This window comes from Maylandia zebra, linkage group LG12, assembly GCF_041146795.1.
Source record: "Maylandia zebra isolate NMK-2024a linkage group LG12, Mzebra_GT3a, whole genome shotgun sequence".
In the NCBI taxonomy this organism is placed as follows: domain Eukaryota; kingdom Metazoa; phylum Chordata; class Actinopteri; order Cichliformes; family Cichlidae; genus Maylandia; species Maylandia zebra.
Window position 1 is genome coordinate 28,801,213 of NC_135178.1, and position 17,756 is coordinate 28,818,968.

At 37.6% G+C, this 17,756-nt stretch overlaps 4 protein-coding genes across 5 annotated transcripts; 3 read left to right on the forward strand and 1 right to left on the reverse strand.

Moving 5' to 3' along the window:
- The first annotated feature begins 775 nt into the window (after positions 1-775).
- Positions 776-2,675, forward strand: LOC101480470 (myosin regulatory light chain 2, atrial isoform). Its single transcript, XM_014414672.2, has 7 exons — positions 776-913; positions 1,056-1,157; positions 1,393-1,468; positions 1,643-1,747; positions 1,837-1,915; positions 2,224-2,272; positions 2,369-2,675. The coding sequence occupies exons 1-7, from the start codon at positions 806-808 to the stop codon at positions 2,471-2,473; spliced, it is 624 nt and encodes a 207-aa protein (XP_014270158.2). The 5' UTR covers positions 776-805; the 3' UTR covers positions 2,474-2,675.
- Positions 2,676-5,467: 2,792 nt separating this feature from the next.
- LOC106677009 (myosin regulatory light chain 2, atrial isoform) lies at positions 5,468-8,636 on the forward strand. The gene is made up of 7 exons (XM_014414669.3): positions 5,468-5,571; positions 5,731-5,832; positions 6,210-6,285; positions 6,460-6,564; positions 6,654-6,732; positions 6,832-6,880; positions 6,960-8,636. Exons 1-7 carry the CDS (start codon positions 5,569-5,571, stop codon positions 7,062-7,064), a joined length of 519 nt encoding a protein of 172 aa, XP_014270155.2. The 5' UTR covers positions 5,468-5,568; the 3' UTR covers positions 7,065-8,636.
- A 98-nt stretch (positions 8,637-8,734) lies between these two features.
- Positions 8,735-12,373, forward strand: LOC143421508 (uncharacterized). The gene is made up of 4 exons (XM_076891013.1): positions 8,735-9,211; positions 11,040-11,085; positions 11,169-11,211; positions 11,311-12,373. Exons 1-4 carry the CDS (start codon positions 9,084-9,086, stop codon positions 11,418-11,420), a joined length of 327 nt encoding a protein of 108 aa, XP_076747128.1. The 5' UTR covers positions 8,735-9,083; the 3' UTR covers positions 11,421-12,373.
- Positions 12,374-12,621: 248 nt separating this feature from the next.
- Positions 12,622-17,459, reverse strand: agpat9l (1-acylglycerol-3-phosphate O-acyltransferase 9, like). Of its 2 annotated transcripts, none has more exons than XM_004546989.3 (14): positions 17,361-17,459; positions 16,872-17,061; positions 16,700-16,766; positions 15,290-15,438; positions 15,047-15,192; positions 14,673-14,747; positions 14,471-14,560; positions 14,286-14,379; positions 14,070-14,185; positions 13,770-13,825; positions 13,475-13,560; positions 13,228-13,356; positions 12,940-13,019; positions 12,622-12,741 (listed from the first exon to the last, which is right to left on the reverse strand). In XM_004546989.3, exons 2-14 carry the CDS (start codon positions 17,013-17,015, stop codon positions 12,633-12,635), a joined length of 1,341 nt encoding a protein of 446 aa, XP_004547046.2. In that variant the 5' UTR covers positions 17,016-17,061; positions 17,361-17,459; the 3' UTR covers positions 12,622-12,632. The 2 variants fall into 2 exon arrangements, with proteins under 2 accessions (XP_004547046.2, XP_076747127.1); XM_076891012.1 differs by having other exon boundaries at positions 16,872-17,029; positions 17,361-17,422.
- Between the last annotated feature and the right edge of the window lie 297 nt (positions 17,460-17,756).

A 17,756-nucleotide genomic window follows, 5' to 3' on the forward strand; every position in this document is an offset into this window, starting at 1 on the left:
ACAGATGTATAAAATCAAGCACCTAGCCACAGAGTCTGCCTTTATAAACATATGTGAAAGAATGGGTTGTTTTAAAGAGCACGCTGAGTTTGAGCACGGTACTGTAATAGGATACTACAGTTGCAATAGATTACTTTGTAAAATTTCTTCACTCCTGGATATTCCTTCCTAGATATGCAAACCTCCTATGGCATTTACATCAGCAGGAAAATTGTGCACCAGAAGCTTCTTGGCATGTGTATTGCCCAAAACATTTGTCCGTATATTCATATGTATTATTAAATACATCAGTGTTAATTACACAAAGAGAAAGAAGAGACAGATACCTAATGTACCTGTAAGTATTTTAACTTGAAAATATATTGTTTTTTTTAACAATTACATTATTATTATTATTATTATTATTATTATTATTATTATTATTATTATTATTATTATTATTATTATTATTATTATTATTAATATTAATAATAGTTATTTTTATTTAAACATCATTACCAAAAGAAAAAGAAAATAAAACAGAAAACTTCTGAGAAAACCTTTGCATTGCAGTATAATCCAATATTATTCTCTGTAAAAACCTCCATCATAAATTAAGCTTCAGAGCTTGATTTAATCCGTGAATTATAAGAATTTATTTAAATGACTGTCAAATGTCCAAAGTCACTTTGCTGGTCTCCTTTCCTGTCGTCTCTGTTCTTATCTGTTTTTTCCAGCCCAGGGGAATCCTGTGTGCTTCACACTTATCACGTCCATTCAGCCACACACTGAAACAGCTTTAACCATGTAAGGGCCTCAGCTATCCATGGCAGTCTATTATAGGAGGGTAGGAGATAAGATAACACAGGCTATACATAAAACCCACCTAGCATCATCGCCTGGCTGGGAGCCCACCTTCATTCATTCAGACATGGTAAGGGAGTCACTGTTTTTAGTCTTTATGGTGATTTTAGAAGTCTTTCGCAAAATTGTAGATGCTGTGTATTTAAAAACATTATTTACGTACTGTGCCCTCTATAGGATTATGTATAAGAGTAACTGTTTCTTTGTCTCAGGCAAGCAAGAAAGCTTCCAACAAGAGACAGAGGGGAGGACAGAAATCCTCCTCAAATGTCTTTTCCATGTTTGAGCAGTCTCAGATACAGGAGTTCAAGGAGGTAAAGTACCAGCTAATGACACCACTTCCTTTAAATTCCTGGGGAAATGATCTTGGAAAAGATGTATTACTGCAAACTTATTTTTGAGTATTTCCTAAAAGTATTGACAGTAAGTCTCTAAACTTGTTATTCGATAAAAGTTAACAAACATTTTTAATTATAAAACGCTTTCAAAATTGAGAAATGGTTCTGTGTCACACTTCATTTGAAATATTCTTTGTTCTTCATCCTACAGGCGTTTGGTTGCATTGACCAAGACAGAGACGGTGTTATCAAAAAACAGGACCTGAAGGAAACTTATGCACAACTGGGTAATTTCTTTACTTCCAACATTTGATCTTTTCCATATTTCAAAGGTGGAAAATAGGTATAAACTGATAGCAAATAAACTACAATAAGTGAAAGCTGTAATGATGTTGACCTGCTACTGTTACTGCATTTAGTAAATGTATATTGGCATGTCTCTGTGTGTTTTTGTGTACCAGGGAAGCTAAATGTCAAAGAGGAGGAGTTGGATGAAATGTTGAATGAAGGGAAGGGTCCCATCAACTTTACTGTATTTCTGACACTTTTTGGGGAGAAACTCAATGGTGAGAGATTTACAGATGTTCAAAGAGATCTTTGAAATTCCTGTGAGGTGCTTTCAGGTGATGGAGAATTATATTTGATCTTCCTCCAGGTACTGATCCTGAAGACACCATACTAGCAGCCTTCAAACCTTTTGATCCTAATGGGACAGGCTTTGTTAATAAGGATGAGTAAGAACTCTTATCAATTAGCTTTCACGTTGTTCCGTGTGACCCATAGCATTATAGCAGGGGTCTTCAACTGCAGTCCTCGAGAGCTACTCTCCTGCAGCTTTTAGATGCATGTTGAAATACCTCTTTAGTATGCTATCAGGTGTGGCAAAGCCCTGGTAACAAGCCATTTATTTGATTCATGTGTGTTGGAGCAAGGATGCACCTAAAAGCTGTAGGATAGTACCTCTCAAGGACTGGAGTTGGAGACCACTGCATTAAAGTATCTTATTTTTCCTCTCCTTTAACATTTATTTATTTTTATTTAGATTTAGACGACTACTGATGAATCAGGCTGATAAATTCACAGCAGAGGAGGTTTGTGTTTTCAACTTTGTGTTTTGTTTTTGACAGATTCTCATATAATTTTTAAGATATTTTCAGTGGACAAACTTTCTCTTTATAAACCTACAGGTGGATCAGGCCTTCGCTCTCGCTCCCATAGATCCAACTGGAAACATTGACTACAAGTCTCTCTGCTACATCATCACACATGGAGATGAGAAGGAAGAATCATGAACGGCACAGTTGTGTGAAGGCATGTCGTAAAGTCCAACTAAACCCAGCTTACCTAATATAAAAATGCAAATGACTGCTATTAAAATTATATCTGAAAGTATTACACTCTCTCCACCTCATACCTTTGTAAAACAATTGGAAATTGAGAATTTTCTCATTTGTAAGTTACTAATAACGACCAATAAAGTTTTGGCCTCCTCAATACTCTCCTATTGCTTACAAATGCTCATGTTGTTAGGGAAAACTATATATTGAGTAAGACCAAAAATGCTGTAATTCCAAAAGAAATACATCTCCTGCATATGGAAACGGTCAGTACAGATGGTACTTATTTTCATTCCACAAAATATTTTAAGAGATTTTTTTCTATAAAAGAACATAAAGTAATTCCCAAGATGTCTGTGAAGCTTCTCAGTCATCCAGGTCATCGTAGTCTAAGGAGCTTGGAAAGAAAAGCGTCTGGACTTCTTTGAGTTGCTTGAAGACGTTTCACCTCTCATCCGAGAAGCTTCTTCAGTTCTAAGGTCAAATGGTGGAAAGTCCCAGATTTAAACCCAGTGGGAGTTTCCCCCCCAAAGAGGGACAAAGTAATTCCCAAGTTTAAAACCTAAGTTTGTCACAAATGCAGGATACTGCAGGCACAATGGTAAACCAAAAGCAAGCCTTTAAATATTAAAATAACTTCCCATAAAATAAATAAATTCTTTAGACAAGAATCCAAAAAAGCAAAAAAAAAAAAGGAACAAGCTGGGCTGCAAGAGAGGGAAATGTGTGATATCTTGGCACAGGACACAGGGAGGATTGAGCACACACGGAGGGCTGATCAGGGATTAAACAGAAAATTATTGATATATGAATGATCAACAACAGGTGAAAACAATCAGGGAATCGGGTAAGGACAAACAGCAAGCAAAGTTAACTTTGAAAGTGAAACAGAAAAGAGACAGACATGAAAACTAACACCAGACAAGTGAACACTGGTAAATGGACTGGTTCTCATATCGTGCTTTTCTACCTGCGCACTCAAAGTGCTTTATACAAATTGCCTCATTCTCCAATTTACACAAGGAGATTTTTTAATGCTTCTCACATAAGTGCTTTCTATCTAACATTGAGACACATTCACACACATTCATACTGCATCGGAGAGCAACTTGGGGTCAGTATCTTGTCCAAGGATATTTATCATGCAGACTGGAACAGCCGGAGATGAAACCCCCAACCTTCCCAATCACTTGATGACCTCTACCTCCTGAGCTAAACATGGAAACGAGACATGTTGGTTACGGCATATAGTTGTAAAAAGGGTTTCTGGCTACGTTGGAAGTTACCATATAGATTTCTCTCGCGCTAGCTTGCATGGTCTGGTTCTATGCTCTCTAAGTGAACACAATTATCATGGCCCTCCTCCATAGGCACCTTTATTCCACAACTTTAAACAGCTGTGCTCCCCTGGATTAGCCCTAATCCATCAGTGAAATGTGCCGATTATGACTGAGGGACATGCACTTGGGGCACAAGTCACACCTTATACTCTTAATGTCACACAGGTTTGCCTAAGAAGCTTTGGATGTTACGCTGTTTCTTTTCTATAACAGGTGGAAATGAACAGCAACTAAGCTCTCCCACAGTGCAGGGTTTTCCCAGTCCCCTAGCTCTGGAAGTCAGACAGAAATTGTCCACACCACACTTTCCCCCTGTCTTTACTCTCTGGCAAGTCTGACATAACTTCCAACAAGGTCAAATTTTGCATTGGAAAATAAAATTTCAGTTCCATTTTATTTAAATAGTGCCAAGTTTTGCACCGGCCTGTGTAGGAGAGACAAAAGCAATCCCTGAGAGGGGTATGGGGACCAGCTCTCTTCTGGCAAGGTAAGGTGACACACGTATGCTAGACTATGTGGAAATCAGGGATTTGAAGAAGCCACGCATGCATAGTGTTTATATAGCTACAATGGCAAGTAGGGCGTGGCCACCACAGGTGATGTGTCTTAGAGTATCCATGTCATCAGTCCTCATACATATGGAATATGTGTAGGGTTTCCAGAGTGTCCACACAATAGAGAACAAAACAGTATCATTGTAATGAATCCACTTTTGACCAATAATGCAAGGCAAAACTGGATGTGGTTTTGATTTCAGGTGTGTTCAGTCACATTACCACAGGTGTATGAAATCAAACAACTCTCGGCTTTTACAAACATTTGTAAAAGAATTGGTCGAACGGTAAATGGATACTACAGTCCCAGCAAGTCAGTGTGTGAAATTTTCTTCTCTGCTAGATATTCCACAATCAGCTGTAAGTGGTTTTACTGCAGAGTGGAAACATTCAGGAAGTGTAGGAAACCAGAGGCTTTGTGATGCATGATCATCACAAAACCCGACAACATGAAGTGTCTGAGAATTATGTAAAGAGACAGAAGAAATTGAAATGGATAGCTTCTGTACCTGCCAGGTATTTTAAAACCATATTTTCTACCAAGAAGGTTTTCACTTTAGTTAAGGAATAGAGCTGGGTTAAATAACTCTAGATTTATACTTATTTTAAGTAGAAAACATACTAGGCTTAAAAAAAATGTATTTTAGCGGTTTCATTTGTTAATAGCTGTATATGTTATTATTATTATTATTATTATTATTATTATTATTATTATTATTATTATCATTATTTTACTAGTTAAACAAAAACAGAAAGTTAAGGCATTAAGAAAAAATATTTAGTTTTTGAGAAAACCTTTGCATTGCATTATAATCCAATATTATTCTAATATTTCTCTGTAAAAACTTTAAGCTTCATTGCCTGATTTAGTTGGTGAATTATAAGAATTTATTTAAATGACTGTCAAATGTCCAAAGTCACTTTGCTGGTCTCCTTTCCTGTCGTCTCTGTTCTTATCTGTTTTTCCAGCCCAGAGGAATCCTGTGTGCTTCAACACTTATCACGTCCATTCAGCCACACACTGACACAGCTTTAACCATGTAAGGGCCTCAGCTATCCATGGCAGTCTATTATAGGAGGGTAGGAGATAAGATAACACAGGCTATACATAAAACCCTCCATCATCACCTGGATTGGAGTAATCCTACATTCAGACATGGTAAGCCAGTCACTGTTTTTAGTCTTTATGGTGATTTAGGAATCTTGAAGATGCTGTGTATTTAAAAACATTATTTACGTACTGCGAAATCAGTTGTTTTGATCCGTTCAGTGCCCTCTGTAGGATTATATATAATATATACTTTTTTCTTCATCTCAGGCAAGCAAGAAAGCTTCCAACAAGAGGCAGAGGGGAGGACAGAAATCCTCCTCAAATGTCTTTTCCATGTTTGAGCAGTCTCAGATACAGGAGTTCAAGGAGGTAAAGTACCGGCTTATGACACCAATTCCTTAAAAATGAATTCAAATTCATATTTAACTTATTTTTCATTGTTGTTTAAAGCCTACTGCAAGACTAAATAGAAATTTTAAAATGACCTGTTAGTTAAAATGAAATGTTAGTTATTTTAACCAACTTCAAAAGAAACGCAAAGTTCCCAACATCCAAGAAAAAGCATCAGGTTTTCACGTTTTTTATCCTCTGTCTGAAAGAAATGTGTTCAAAGTATTTCTAAACGTATTGACAGTTGGCCTCTAAATGTGTTATTTATTAAAAGTAAAACATCATTTTTCAGTTATAAAACTCTTTCTATGATTCAAAAATAGTTATGTGCCACAGATGTGTTCTTCATCCTACAGGCGTTTGGTTGCATTGACCAAGACAGAGACGGTGTTATCAAAAAACAGGACCTGAAGGAAACTTATGCACAACTGGGTAATTTCTTTACTTCCAACATTTGATCTTTTACATATTTCAAAGGTGGAAAATAGGTATAAACTGATAGCAAATAAACTACAATAAGTGAAAGCTGTAATGATGTTGACCTGCTACTGTTACTGCATTTAGTAAATGTATATTGGCATGTCTCTGTGTGTTTTTGTGTACCAGGGAAGCTAAATGTCAAAGAGGAGGAGTTGGATGAAATGTTGAATGAAGGGAAGGGTCCCATCAACTTTACTGTATTTCTGACACTTTTTGGGGAGAAACTTAGTGGTGAGAGATTTACAGATGTTCAAAGAGATCTTTGAAATTCCTGTGAGGTGCTTTCAGGTGATGGATGATGATATTTGATCTTCCTCCAGGTACTGATCCTGAAGACACCATACTAGCAGCCTTCAAACTTTTTGACCCCAATGGAACAGGCTTTGTTAATAAGGATGAGTAAGACAGCAATTAGCTTTCACATTGTTGCAAATGGGCTGTAATGGTATAATATTTTATATTGCTCTCCTTTAATTTTTGTTTTTGATTATTTTTTAGATTTAGACGACTACTGATGAATCAGGCTGATAAATTCACAGCAGAGGAGGTTTGTGTTTTGTTTTTGACAGATTCTCATATAATTTTAAAGATATTTTTTAACAGACAAACTCTTTATAAACCTACAGGTGGATCAGGCCTTCGCTCTCGCTCCCATAGATCCAACTGGAAACATTGACTACAAGTCTCTCTGCTACATCATCACACATGGAGATGAGAAGGAAGAATCATGAATGGCACAGTTGTGTGAAGGCATGTCGTAAAGTCCAACTAAACCCATTTTACCTTGGCTGTTAATAATTTGACCTGTCTGCAGTGCAGTGTTGTCCTTGAGTTAGTGAAAGCAATAAGCCCTATGCCCAGTACATGTGAACTTAACTGAAATCTAAGCCCAATGAGATGTGGGAGGAATAATCAAGCATGATTTTAAGATGGGGAATCCTTTTCTGACACATGGTCACAGGACCGCATGGTGTGAGAAGAAGGTAAGAATTTTTGCTCTAGAAATCATTTTTAAAATGGCATAAATTGTAAATGACAGATACGTGTATGTGCTTTATAGAGGAGTTTTGTCAAGTTTCATGAAGTTTTTTGTATATTGAATGTTCAGGAACTCAGTTTTTCTTTTCGTTGCTTCAAGGCAACGTTATGAAATAACGTCTTCTTGGAGGGAAACTTTGCTAACATTGTGTTGGAATGTAATCATATGTTACTTCATGTATTTGTGCACATATTTGTGCTCATTTTACATGTTGCTGATGTGATGACTCTTGCACATTGGGATGCCATCAAAACAAGTCTCCCTTTCAGAGACAGTTGCCAGGCCACAAGAGATATGGGTGATTATGATAAGCCAAGATTCAGCCTCTTCTGAATCACATGATAATAATAATAATGGATTGCATTTATATAGCGCTTTTCGGGACCCCTCAAAGCGCTTTACAATACCACTATTCATTCATGTCTCCTGTATTTCTGTAATGCTTTAGATATAATTATTGATGTGTGTGGGCAACTGTGTATGGCACATCTTTTATTTTATTTAACAACTTTCCTTTCAACTTTTTTGTTTCAAATGTGTTTTATATTTGGTAAATGGTAAATGGCCTGTATTTGTATAGCGCTTTTACTAGTCCCCCCTAGGGACCCCAAACCGCTTTACACACCCAGCCATCCACCCATTCACACACACATTCACACACTGGTGGAGGCAAGCTACAGTTGTAGCCACAGCTGCCCTGGGGCAGACTGACAGAAGCGAGGCTGCCATATCGCGCCATCGGCCCTTCTGGCCAACACCAGTAGGCAGTAGGTGAAGTGTCTTGCCCAAGGACACAACGACCGAGACTGTCCTCGAACTGGCAACCTTCCGATTACAAGGCGAACTCCCAACTCTTGAACCACAATCGCCCTATTATATTTATATATAAAAATGATTGGATTGGATCAAATAAAACATCAATCAACCATAAATATCATATCAACCATATATCAAACCTCAAATACATCAATTAAGAATACAAAATAGAAAAAAACAACAACAGCAAAAACCCAGACCAAATCCTGATGACCATGAATCCATAAATGGCAATGACATTATCTTATATTCTCTGCTTACAAAAAAGATATGGCATTATATATTCTTATTGTACTATTATTTTTGTTCCTATGTTGAGAGAGCTGCAAGAACACTGATGAATTACTTTCACTTCAACCCTTTCTGACTTTGGTGTCCTATTTAAAGTACAAAAACAAGAATGCATCTGTAATCAAAATACGAAATACATCTCATCTGTTATTTAGAAGTCTGTTGAGTATGATGTCTTTTTTGAGAACATTTCCTTTTTTATAACAGATTTGATGTTAGTTTTTACTAAAATTGAGTCATTTTTAAAAAAATAAATCTAACAACAACAAACAAATATATATATAAAAATACATATATACTTTTTAAGAATTAAAAGTAAAGAAGGTGGCCCTGACTGCATTCATTGCAGCCACAGGCACTGCTGTTTCATTTTTTTGGGGGTACTGTTGCCACGGATACAACAACAAACATCCACATAAACTGCAGAGCCACTTTCTTACCAACATATCAGCCAAGTCTACAAGAGAACAAGGAGTGTGTGAAGTCCGGAAAGGCAAGCTCCTCTTTCAGCTACAAGAGCGACTGTGCATGTTTGCATCCACATGACTGAGAGTTTTGGTTTTGATTTGGTTTTTTTCTGATATTTGTACTTCTGCTATCAAAGATGCCAATTGCATCTGGAGCTGCAGGCAGGGTGGATGTAGGAATAGACACAAGCAAAACATGGACACCACAAGGACTGAAAAGGAAAACAAATTCTACCCACAGAAAAAACGACTCCTATCTGCAAAGGTGAGATTACTACAGATAGTGATCAAATGTAACTGCATCTTTTTAAATATGCTTGATCAACAACATTTATAGCCTCGTCTGAAGACAAATCACTGGACAAAACTGTGACTATTTCATCATTAGATGAAATTGTGTTATTGTTTAACACAAACTGAACAGCAGTACTTTATAATACAGCAACTTAAGATGTTTTTGCTGTGAAACTGCAACTGTATTCGTCATTCGTCTGTCTTACAAATGAATACTCTGCATATACTGCTGGTTTTATTTGTCTGGTTTTATGATGACCAGCTGGCTCATGTTAGAGGCAAGACTGCTCTTAATGGAATAACCATTGCATTAAACTATGTTGTACTGTAGACCTGCTGGCCTTTATTGCTAGGAGATAAAGGCATCCTAATTTAACTCTGTCCATTTGAATCAACAGCAACCTGTTTGTCATCCGAACTGGGCAGAGGAGACGCAGATGTTTGACACTAATTCCACTCATAAATATTTCACCATCCCGTTTGTTTTTCCAAACCGGGTTACAAAAAGAAGAGACAAAAAGACTTGAAAGCTGTGACACACAGTTAGATCATTTTTTATTTGGACAGTGAGCGTTTTTGTAGTTTTACCTCTGTACCACACCAAAGGACATTTTAATTCAACCAATCAAAACGAAGATTCTTTTACTCAATAGTTAAGATCAATTTAACATTAGCTATTTAGAAATCACAGCCATATTATACATAGTATCCCATTTTCATAGGTTTAAAATGAGTTTGACAAACAAATATAGTTTTATACATAAAGACTGGTTTTGATACTTGGCTGAAAATCCTTTGCACTCACCGACTAAGTCTAGAAACCATGGACATCACCAAATGCTGTATTTCCTCCCTTGAGATGCTCTTTTCTTTTTCTGCAGTCACTTATAGTTGTTCCTTGTTTGTTGGCCTTTCTGCCTTCAGCTTTGCATTTTTTATAACTGAAAAGCTGCTCTACTAGGTTCAGATCAGGTAACTGACTTCTTAGCCTTTCTTTGCTTTGAGAAACTCTTGGTTTGCTTTTGCCGTTTGCTTTAGGTAATTGTCCATTTGCACTGTGAAGCACACTCTGATCAGTTTGCAGCATCGTCACATGCTCACCTAACCTATAAACACCAATAACCCAGTTCCACTGGCACATCTCCATAATTTCTCATTATTTTTGTACAAGTTCATCTTGGTTTCCAAAGATTTTATTTTTTCCAGAATTGTGCATTTAGATGTTTTTTTGGTTTTCTTAGTCTAACCAGTGGCTGTTGATTGTAGACTTTGACAATATCGCACCTACCTCCTCCAGTTTGTTCTTGGCTTGTCTAGATGTTTCAAAGCTGTTTTCATAATAATTCTGTCATTGTGCACTTCAGTTGCCTTCTGTGGTCTTTTAACCCTTTCGGTGTTGCTGAGCTGGCCAGAGGATTTCTTCTTTTTAAGAAACTTTGTACACATCGGCGATTTGGCCATTAAAGGCTTTTTTTCACCAACATTTCTGTTAACCTTATATTGAGAGTTCCAGTGAAACAAATACAAGTTTAGCACATGGAATTAACTCGTGCTATTTTATCTGCTCCAGTTTTCATAAATTATGGCAACAGACCTTGCAAGATCACAAAACTGTGTCTGAGGACCATGTATAAAAATAGCTGTATATTAACTGCGTTAAGGGTCTTGGTTAACCCCTTGAATGAAAACAAGAATATTCTTATCTGAATACTTATGGGCCAAACTATAAAACACAAAGTCATTCATCTGACTGCAGAGTTTCTTAGCTATGATTTCTACTTTGTCATTAATACTTGCAGATATCAGGAACTCAAAGCACAACAGAGAAAAGGGGACTCCTTGCAGGTGAGTACTTCCATCAGTCAAAGGCCGACTGGTTTAAAGGTTTTCAGACAGAATTTCATTGATTCAAACTTGTTTTTAAACAGAGCACTCAGGACAAATCAGAACCCAGCGATCACAAAAATGATGGTGAGATCATTGACAGTTTGACAAACAAACAGAAAATATCAGGACACGCAACATTCAAAAAGTCTCCCTAAAACAAATGCTTCTTCAATCTGCTTTAAGGGTCCAAAGAGGAAGTCCCAGAGAAAAATGGAAGCCATGAGGATGAAATTTCAGAAAAACCATCCAGTGAGAAGCCATCTAAAAAGTCTGTTCTGTGCGTTATACTGTGAAGCAGTTACAGCTCATGTTGTCATTAAATGAACTGGACTGTCACGCACAACAACGTTAACATTCATTATTCAAGTGTCAAACTCGTGGGCTTTTTTTGAAAAGCAGACGAGGTCAAATTTCCCTTTTGAATAACAAATGCTAAGCTGCTGTCAGTTTTGAACTCAAATGTGTTTGTTCGTTCAAGCTGACTGAGAACTAGCACGGTTTGGTAGTTATCGGCGTGAATTCTTTTGCAGTATTACACGGCAACACCTGAATTCATTTGTACAGTACAACATTTGTACCATGGGCTTTTGACATGTAGACAAACAAACAAACCAAAAAACACAACAAGTAGAACACATTTAAGTCGACAAATTACACATTCATCAAGCCAGTTTTTTTAAACCAGTGGCTCATCTGCAATCACACATTTCACATCAGTAAACACTGTGCTCAGTAGTTTGGGGTCACTTAATGCGTCTTTGTTTCTGAGTCAAAAAAAAATGCTTGTTTTCATTTAATATGAAATGTTGATGAAAAGGTTGTAGAATCAGGAGAATTTAAAATCATAACTTATGATTGCAGCAATGTTGTTCATGTATTACAAACACACTGCTACCTACCACAAATGTATCAAATTTATCATGTTAGCACAGCTGAAAACTGTTGTACCCTTTAAAGAAGCAGTTTAGTTGGTTTATTGAGTGCATGAAGCTTTGTTGCATTATAGTTTTTAAAATCCTAAAGTTGTTTTACTGGACGTGTTTGAGACTATGATCAAACCGACAGGTGCTGTTGCTCCATACACTTAATGCTTCTGTAATCAGTAGGGGGAAAAAAATAATCACTTAGCCTTTTCATATGTTGAACTCGCATTATTTAAATCAATGTGCCACTGGAACACTGCAGTAATCATTGCTGAAACAAAATGTCTCTGTATTTTCTAAAAAATAAAAAATATAGAACATGCTGTGTGACCCCAAACTCTTTTTTAAAGCAGCAGTAAACACAGGGAGCTTGCCTTTTTCAGTTCCTCATAATGTTCAATATTGCACTTGTGTTATCTATGAATCACTGAGACTTCCCTATCTTTAGCTGTACCTAAGTTTTCACAGTTTTTTAAATCTACTGTTGTGCTTTCCCAGTCAGTTACAGCCAGAGAGAAAACACTGGAGGACCACTGCATTTTTTTTTTCCAGTAGATATTCTCCAACACAAGACTGAGGATCTCAGTCGCTGTTGCTGCTGCTGTCATCTCTCACCACCATGTTGCTGTACTTCTTCTGCTGCTGCTCTTTGAATGTCTCCTTCACCTTTGCCCTCTTGAGGCCTCCATCCCTGCATGCAGACAGAACTAAACGATTATTCAGTGTCATACGTTTCCCTATGGCCAGGTCATAAAAAAAAAAGAAGAAAAAAAAGAGCTGACTGACACTTGATTAGCATTCAGACAAAGGACTACATCTTTCTCTGTTACTCTTGTCTGTGAAATCATTAAATTAGAATCACTTTAAAAGGGATGAGGTAAGAGCTTACCATTGCAGATCTACCAGCCCTCCCTGGTGAGCGATGGCTGACTTCACTCTGTTGGCAAACTGGACAGCATCTTCACCCTCCTGACATTTTTTGGGGGAAATAAAACTGTGTGAATCCGTTTATTGTCACAAATAAAAGCAGTTTTATTATAAAGACTAAAGACCAACAGTCAATTTAAGCAAGTTAGGCAAGTTGAAGTCTCAAGAAAACAAATGTGATCCGAGTTAAAGTCCTCCTAAGTCTATACAGATATGTACATAGACTTCATTCATCACATGTTACACACACCTGTTGGTGCATGGCTGGCAGGTACCAGACATTGCATACAAGGGCCCAGCTGGTCATCATCCTCAGCAGGTAACTGACCATGCTGTGCTTGGAACTGTTCCAGAAAGCATCTCCAAACTTTGGGTCATACTAGGAAAAGTTTAAAAAGCACAGAGACAAGCATTAAGTAGCAGAAATGTGTGACCTAAAGGGCTCAAATATATATGACTGAGAGATGAAGGAGGAATGCTAGACTGGGCTGAAGTACCTTAATGGCGACTGGGTATATTGTTGTTCCAATTTCAAAACTTCCCTTTTTAAACATCATGACAGATGTGTTGTTAATACAAGTTCCTATAGAAACAGGAGATTAAACAGACAGCTGTGTGAGCTTCTTCCAAACCCACATAGAAAATATCTGCTCGTGTGTCACAGCTCAGTGGCCAGACTGCCATCAGACACGGAGCTAAAATAACAGCTCTCACTCAGGCTTTTCTTTGATGATACAAAGATCAAACTGCAGTGGATAAAGTAACTTTATCTGTCTACTTGGTGACGCTTACCCTCTGGAAATATCAATATAGGAAGCTTTTTTTTGTCGTTCACATGGTCTTTCAACCTGGAAACAACAGAACAGGTAATAGAAACCATTTATAAATACACACAATAAAAAATACATTCAACAATTAGAATGAGTGCCTTATTGAGAAGGGATTAAAGTAAAGAGACTGGAATCTAAACTGCAGTGAATCCAGCATCAGCGTTCCAAAACATACTCGTTCTTGTTTTGACGATAATACGTTTCTACTTCCAAGCAAAAGACCTGAAAGAAACGTGTTGAAGTGAGGGAGTGAAATATGAACCTTTTGGTCACTAGATGGCGATCTTTCATCTCTGACCTCTCAAACCAGACATGAGGACAGGATCTCACCATGGCTCTCTGAATAATTCCCATCAGGCCTCCATGGACCTGACCCACCTAGGAAACACATAATGCAAAGAAATAGTTTTACAACAAATCAGTTTCTTTATATGTAAAACTCCAAATAAGTTGATTTGAGGGTGACTTCTTTGCATACCATAGCATAGCAGCCATCTGTGCACAGAATCACAATGTCAATCGGAGAAGTATGATTGGCAACACAGATTCCTCCTTTTTTGGGTTTGTTTTCCCTGCAGAGGAAATGACAACACTGAAATCAAAGACAAAGGGTAAAACCAGTCTTTTTTAAGGATGTGGTACATAACAGGAAAGCATTTGTACCTGTTGTGATAGCGAATCGTGGCAGAGAGTCCTCGAGCACAGATTCTGTAACACATCACGTGGACCAACTCACTGAGCCAGAACTTTATCCTAAAAATAAATATTTACAAGGAAAAAAAATGACACACTGTTGAGAAAAGATTTCCATTATAGTACTTTTTCTAATGTATAAGATAAAAAAAAACAAAACATTTTTAGTCACCTCCAGTTTGGAAGCAATCCAACTGCAGATGTTCCTATTACCAACCAGCTAACACCGATGATGGTCAACGTTATTCTGGAGAGAGAGTGACACATTTCACCTTCAAGCAGCAGGTCAGTTGGAGTTTAGAGTTTTTATTGAAACTTAACAGAAATATAAATTACTGCATGTTATGTAAAAAATGAATTTGAATTGCATATTTTTATGGCATTAACTTCTTCCTCTCATACAGCTTGCAATTTTTTCAGTAGGTTTTAACTCAGTTGAGATCATTTTTAACACAACCAGGTGAGTCTTGACTCCGTCTTCCACATTGCTTCTCTGTGGAGGAAAGAGTAAATTTGGGGTGGGTGGACTCTGCAGTATTTTTCTACCTGAGGGGGGCAAGGATGCAGTATCTCACAATGATGCCAAGGCCATAGACCAGCGTCAGCTTCAGACTTATGTACTGGAAATCATTGTTGGTGCGAGTCAGTAAGTTCCAGGACACCAGCTCCTCAGAAGTGAACCGCTGGGTCACCTGATTTTAAAATAGAAAGTTGACAAACATGACTAAAACATTTTCATTTTAAAATTAAAACCAAGGTTTGCAGATGTGTTAATAAAAAAAAATGTACCTCATCATCTACAATACTCTCAATCCCTTGTCGGGTGAAATAGAAACAGTCACTTAGTGTAAAATCACCCCCCACTGGTGGTTTTGGGCGACTTCGTCGAAGTTCCTCGAGCTCCTTCTCCATTGATCCATTTTCCCTTTGGATGAGACCTGACACACATGCAAACACACACACAGACACGCAGACACACACAGTGATGCAATTAAACTAGCTGATATGATTTTTTTATATTAGTAACAATCACATAGATAAGTCAACCTTGGCAAACGTCTTAAGGCAATGTTAGGGTTAGAAGATTAAAGAATGTGTCAGGGAGTTCAATCGGGAATGTTGTTCCTGGAAGAGCATTATGTGCTGCACTTTGACAAAACGCATTAAAAAACAACAACAACAAAACATGAGGACTGAAGCCATTCAGAGCATGAACTCAAGATAAAATTCTTTAAAAAGAACAGAACTGAATCTACATCACCTCAGTGTTATATGGCACAACAGGCAGGCATGTAATACTTTTAGTGATAAGATACTGTATCTGGAGTTCTCATCATAGGAGGGACTTTACAAGAAAGAGCAACTCAATTTATGAAATGTGTCGCCTAAAACATGTCCTTAAACGTTCTTACTTGTTTTTGCTTGCAGTCTTTATTAATAATGGTCATACTGAACAGACTGTAAGGCAAACAGGTCTGAGAACAGTTTAAAAACAGCCTCAGCTTGGATCCACATTACCTCATATCTCAGCAGGCAAAGTCCAGAACCTACACTAACACACGCCGTATTCACTCAAAACATTCAGTACAATGTCTGCCCTGTTTCTGTTCTTCAGGGACTTTTACTTCTTGCACTCATTGCTCATGTTAAAAATGTTCGGCTCACACACTTTGAACTTTGGAGAGATCAATTTTTGCTGACCAAACTGTCTTTCTGTGCTCCAGCATGGGAAACCATCCTGTGAAGCTTGGAGATTGATAAAGAGTTTATTTATTGCATCTTGTGAGATAAGACAAGGTTCCCAGAGCAACTTTACTTATTACCTATCATAAAGGTTACTGAGCCTCAGCGCCACAAAGAGACTTTTTGGTGAAAAATTAGCTGTAGTATGGTAGAAAATATGAACATTTTTCCTTAAGACACAGCAAGTTTTGCTCCGTGAGTATTTTATATGCATGCATTTTTAAAAAAGGCCACTTTAAAGGTAAATCAGTCTATTTTTTATAATGTGGCCATATCATTGCAACATGCCAGCACAGACTTATGATGAAGTATCTGATGAAATCTCATATTGCAGCAGACGCAAAGCTTTCCTTAAACCAAAGTTTCACAATAAGGGATATGACATCAAGTTATCTGTAAAAGAGTGCCCCTGCCTCATTTTCTTTAGATCTATCAATCAAATTTCTTTCTACTTACCATTAGATGAGGAGGGTTTGAGTGTTCCTTCATCTGAATTTGCTTTCTGTATATTCAGAGTGGCCCACTGTGGAGAAAAGACAGCATATATTAATGGCAAAGAATCAAAATCTATCCACCTGCTTAAAGCATATTAACCTATGAGGGACATAAGAATTACGTGTGTTAGTACCTCCAAGGTTTTCACCAGTATGGTCATGTAGATCTCGGAAATGCCCAGTGAGAATCCAAACATGGATGGGATCATGATGAGGATGATTACGAGGTACAGCCAAATCTTCAGTGTCCAAAGGGCTCCCGCCCAGAAATCGTCCATCTCTACTTTATTCCCTGAGTTAAACAAGAGCAGCCCTGTGGCTCAGCTGCATGAGAACAAAGGGGGGGAAAGAAAGACTTCACTTTCCTTTCTTTACTTCTTAGACAACGTGGAAACATGTAATCATAACAAGGGGGGGTGAAAAAGACAAACGAAACGCTGAAAGACTCCGGGTCACACTACACGGTACAGGTACACACTGATCCCACGTACAAAAACAATGGCGATCAATAGCACATGTAATCCTTCCAATATAAACAAATCCACAAACTCTGACAGAGCTCCTCTATACTTTAACTACACAGCTACATTTATCCTGTTTCAGATTGTACGAGATCAACTTACCTGTCAAACTTTAGTCCATTTCCTTTCCTACAGCGGGTAATTTAAGAGACTGAACACACACAGAGCAAACACGCCCATTTACTTACTAGAACAAAGTTCATGACCTACAGCGCCTTCCTGTGGACATCTTTGGACACTATCAAAAAGACTGAGGTCTACAGGTTTGATTCATAAAAAGTTTTATATTTTAGTCCATAGGAAGACACTTTAGTCAAACGTAGACCAAACTAACTACTATACTATACTATACAAACTAGTTACTATACAAGTTGACCCTGCTAGGATCACATTTGAAAATACTTTTTGGAGACGTGTTATTTTTGGATGAGTCTGAGCCAGAGGAAGCACTCAAAGCAAATGCCACTAAGGTTGAGTTAAAGTATGTAGATGGAAGCT

Bases quoted from the DNA above. Each gene is read 5' to 3' on its own strand.
- LOC101480470 (XM_014414672.2), top strand. From the start codon at position 806: ATGGCAGTCTATTATAGGAGGGTAGGAGATAAGATAACACAGGCTATA. The intron at 1,748-1,836 runs GTGAGAGATTTA...ATCTTCCTCCAG, and splicing joins TTTTGGGGAGAAACTCAATG to GTACTGATCCTGAAGACACC. The intron at 1,916-2,223 runs GTAAGAACTCTT...ATTTTTATTTAG, and splicing joins GGCTTTGTTAATAAGGATGA to ATTTAGACGACTACTGATGA.
- LOC106677009 (XM_014414669.3), top strand. The intron at 6,286-6,459 runs GTAATTTCTTTA...TTTGTGTACCAG, and splicing joins GGAAACTTATGCACAACTGG to GGAAGCTAAATGTCAAAGAG. The intron at 6,881-6,959 runs GTTTGTGTTTTG...ATAAACCTACAG, and splicing joins ATAAATTCACAGCAGAGGAG to GTGGATCAGGCCTTCGCTCT.
- LOC143421508 (XM_076891013.1), top strand. From the start codon at position 9,084: ATGCCAATTGCATCTGGAGCTGCAGGCAGGGTGGATGTAGGAATAGAC. The intron at 11,086-11,168 runs GTGAGTACTTCC...GTTTTTAAACAG, and splicing joins GAAAAGGGGACTCCTTGCAG to AGCACTCAGGACAAATCAGA. The intron at 11,212-11,310 runs GTGAGATCATTG...ATCTGCTTTAAG, and splicing joins CAGCGATCACAAAAATGATG to GGTCCAAAGAGGAAGTCCCA.
- agpat9l (XM_004546989.3), bottom strand. From the start codon at position 17,015: ATGGACGATTTCTGGGCGGGAGCCCTTTGGACACTGAAGATTTGGCTG. The intron at 15,439-16,699 runs GTAAGTAGAAAG...CATGTGTGTCAG, and splicing joins CAAACCCTCCTCATCTAATG to GTCTCATCCAAAGGGAAAAT. The intron at 14,186-14,285 runs GTATGCAAAGAA...TGTGTTTCCTAG, and splicing joins CAGATGGCTGCTATGCTATG to GTGGGTCAGGTCCATGGAGG.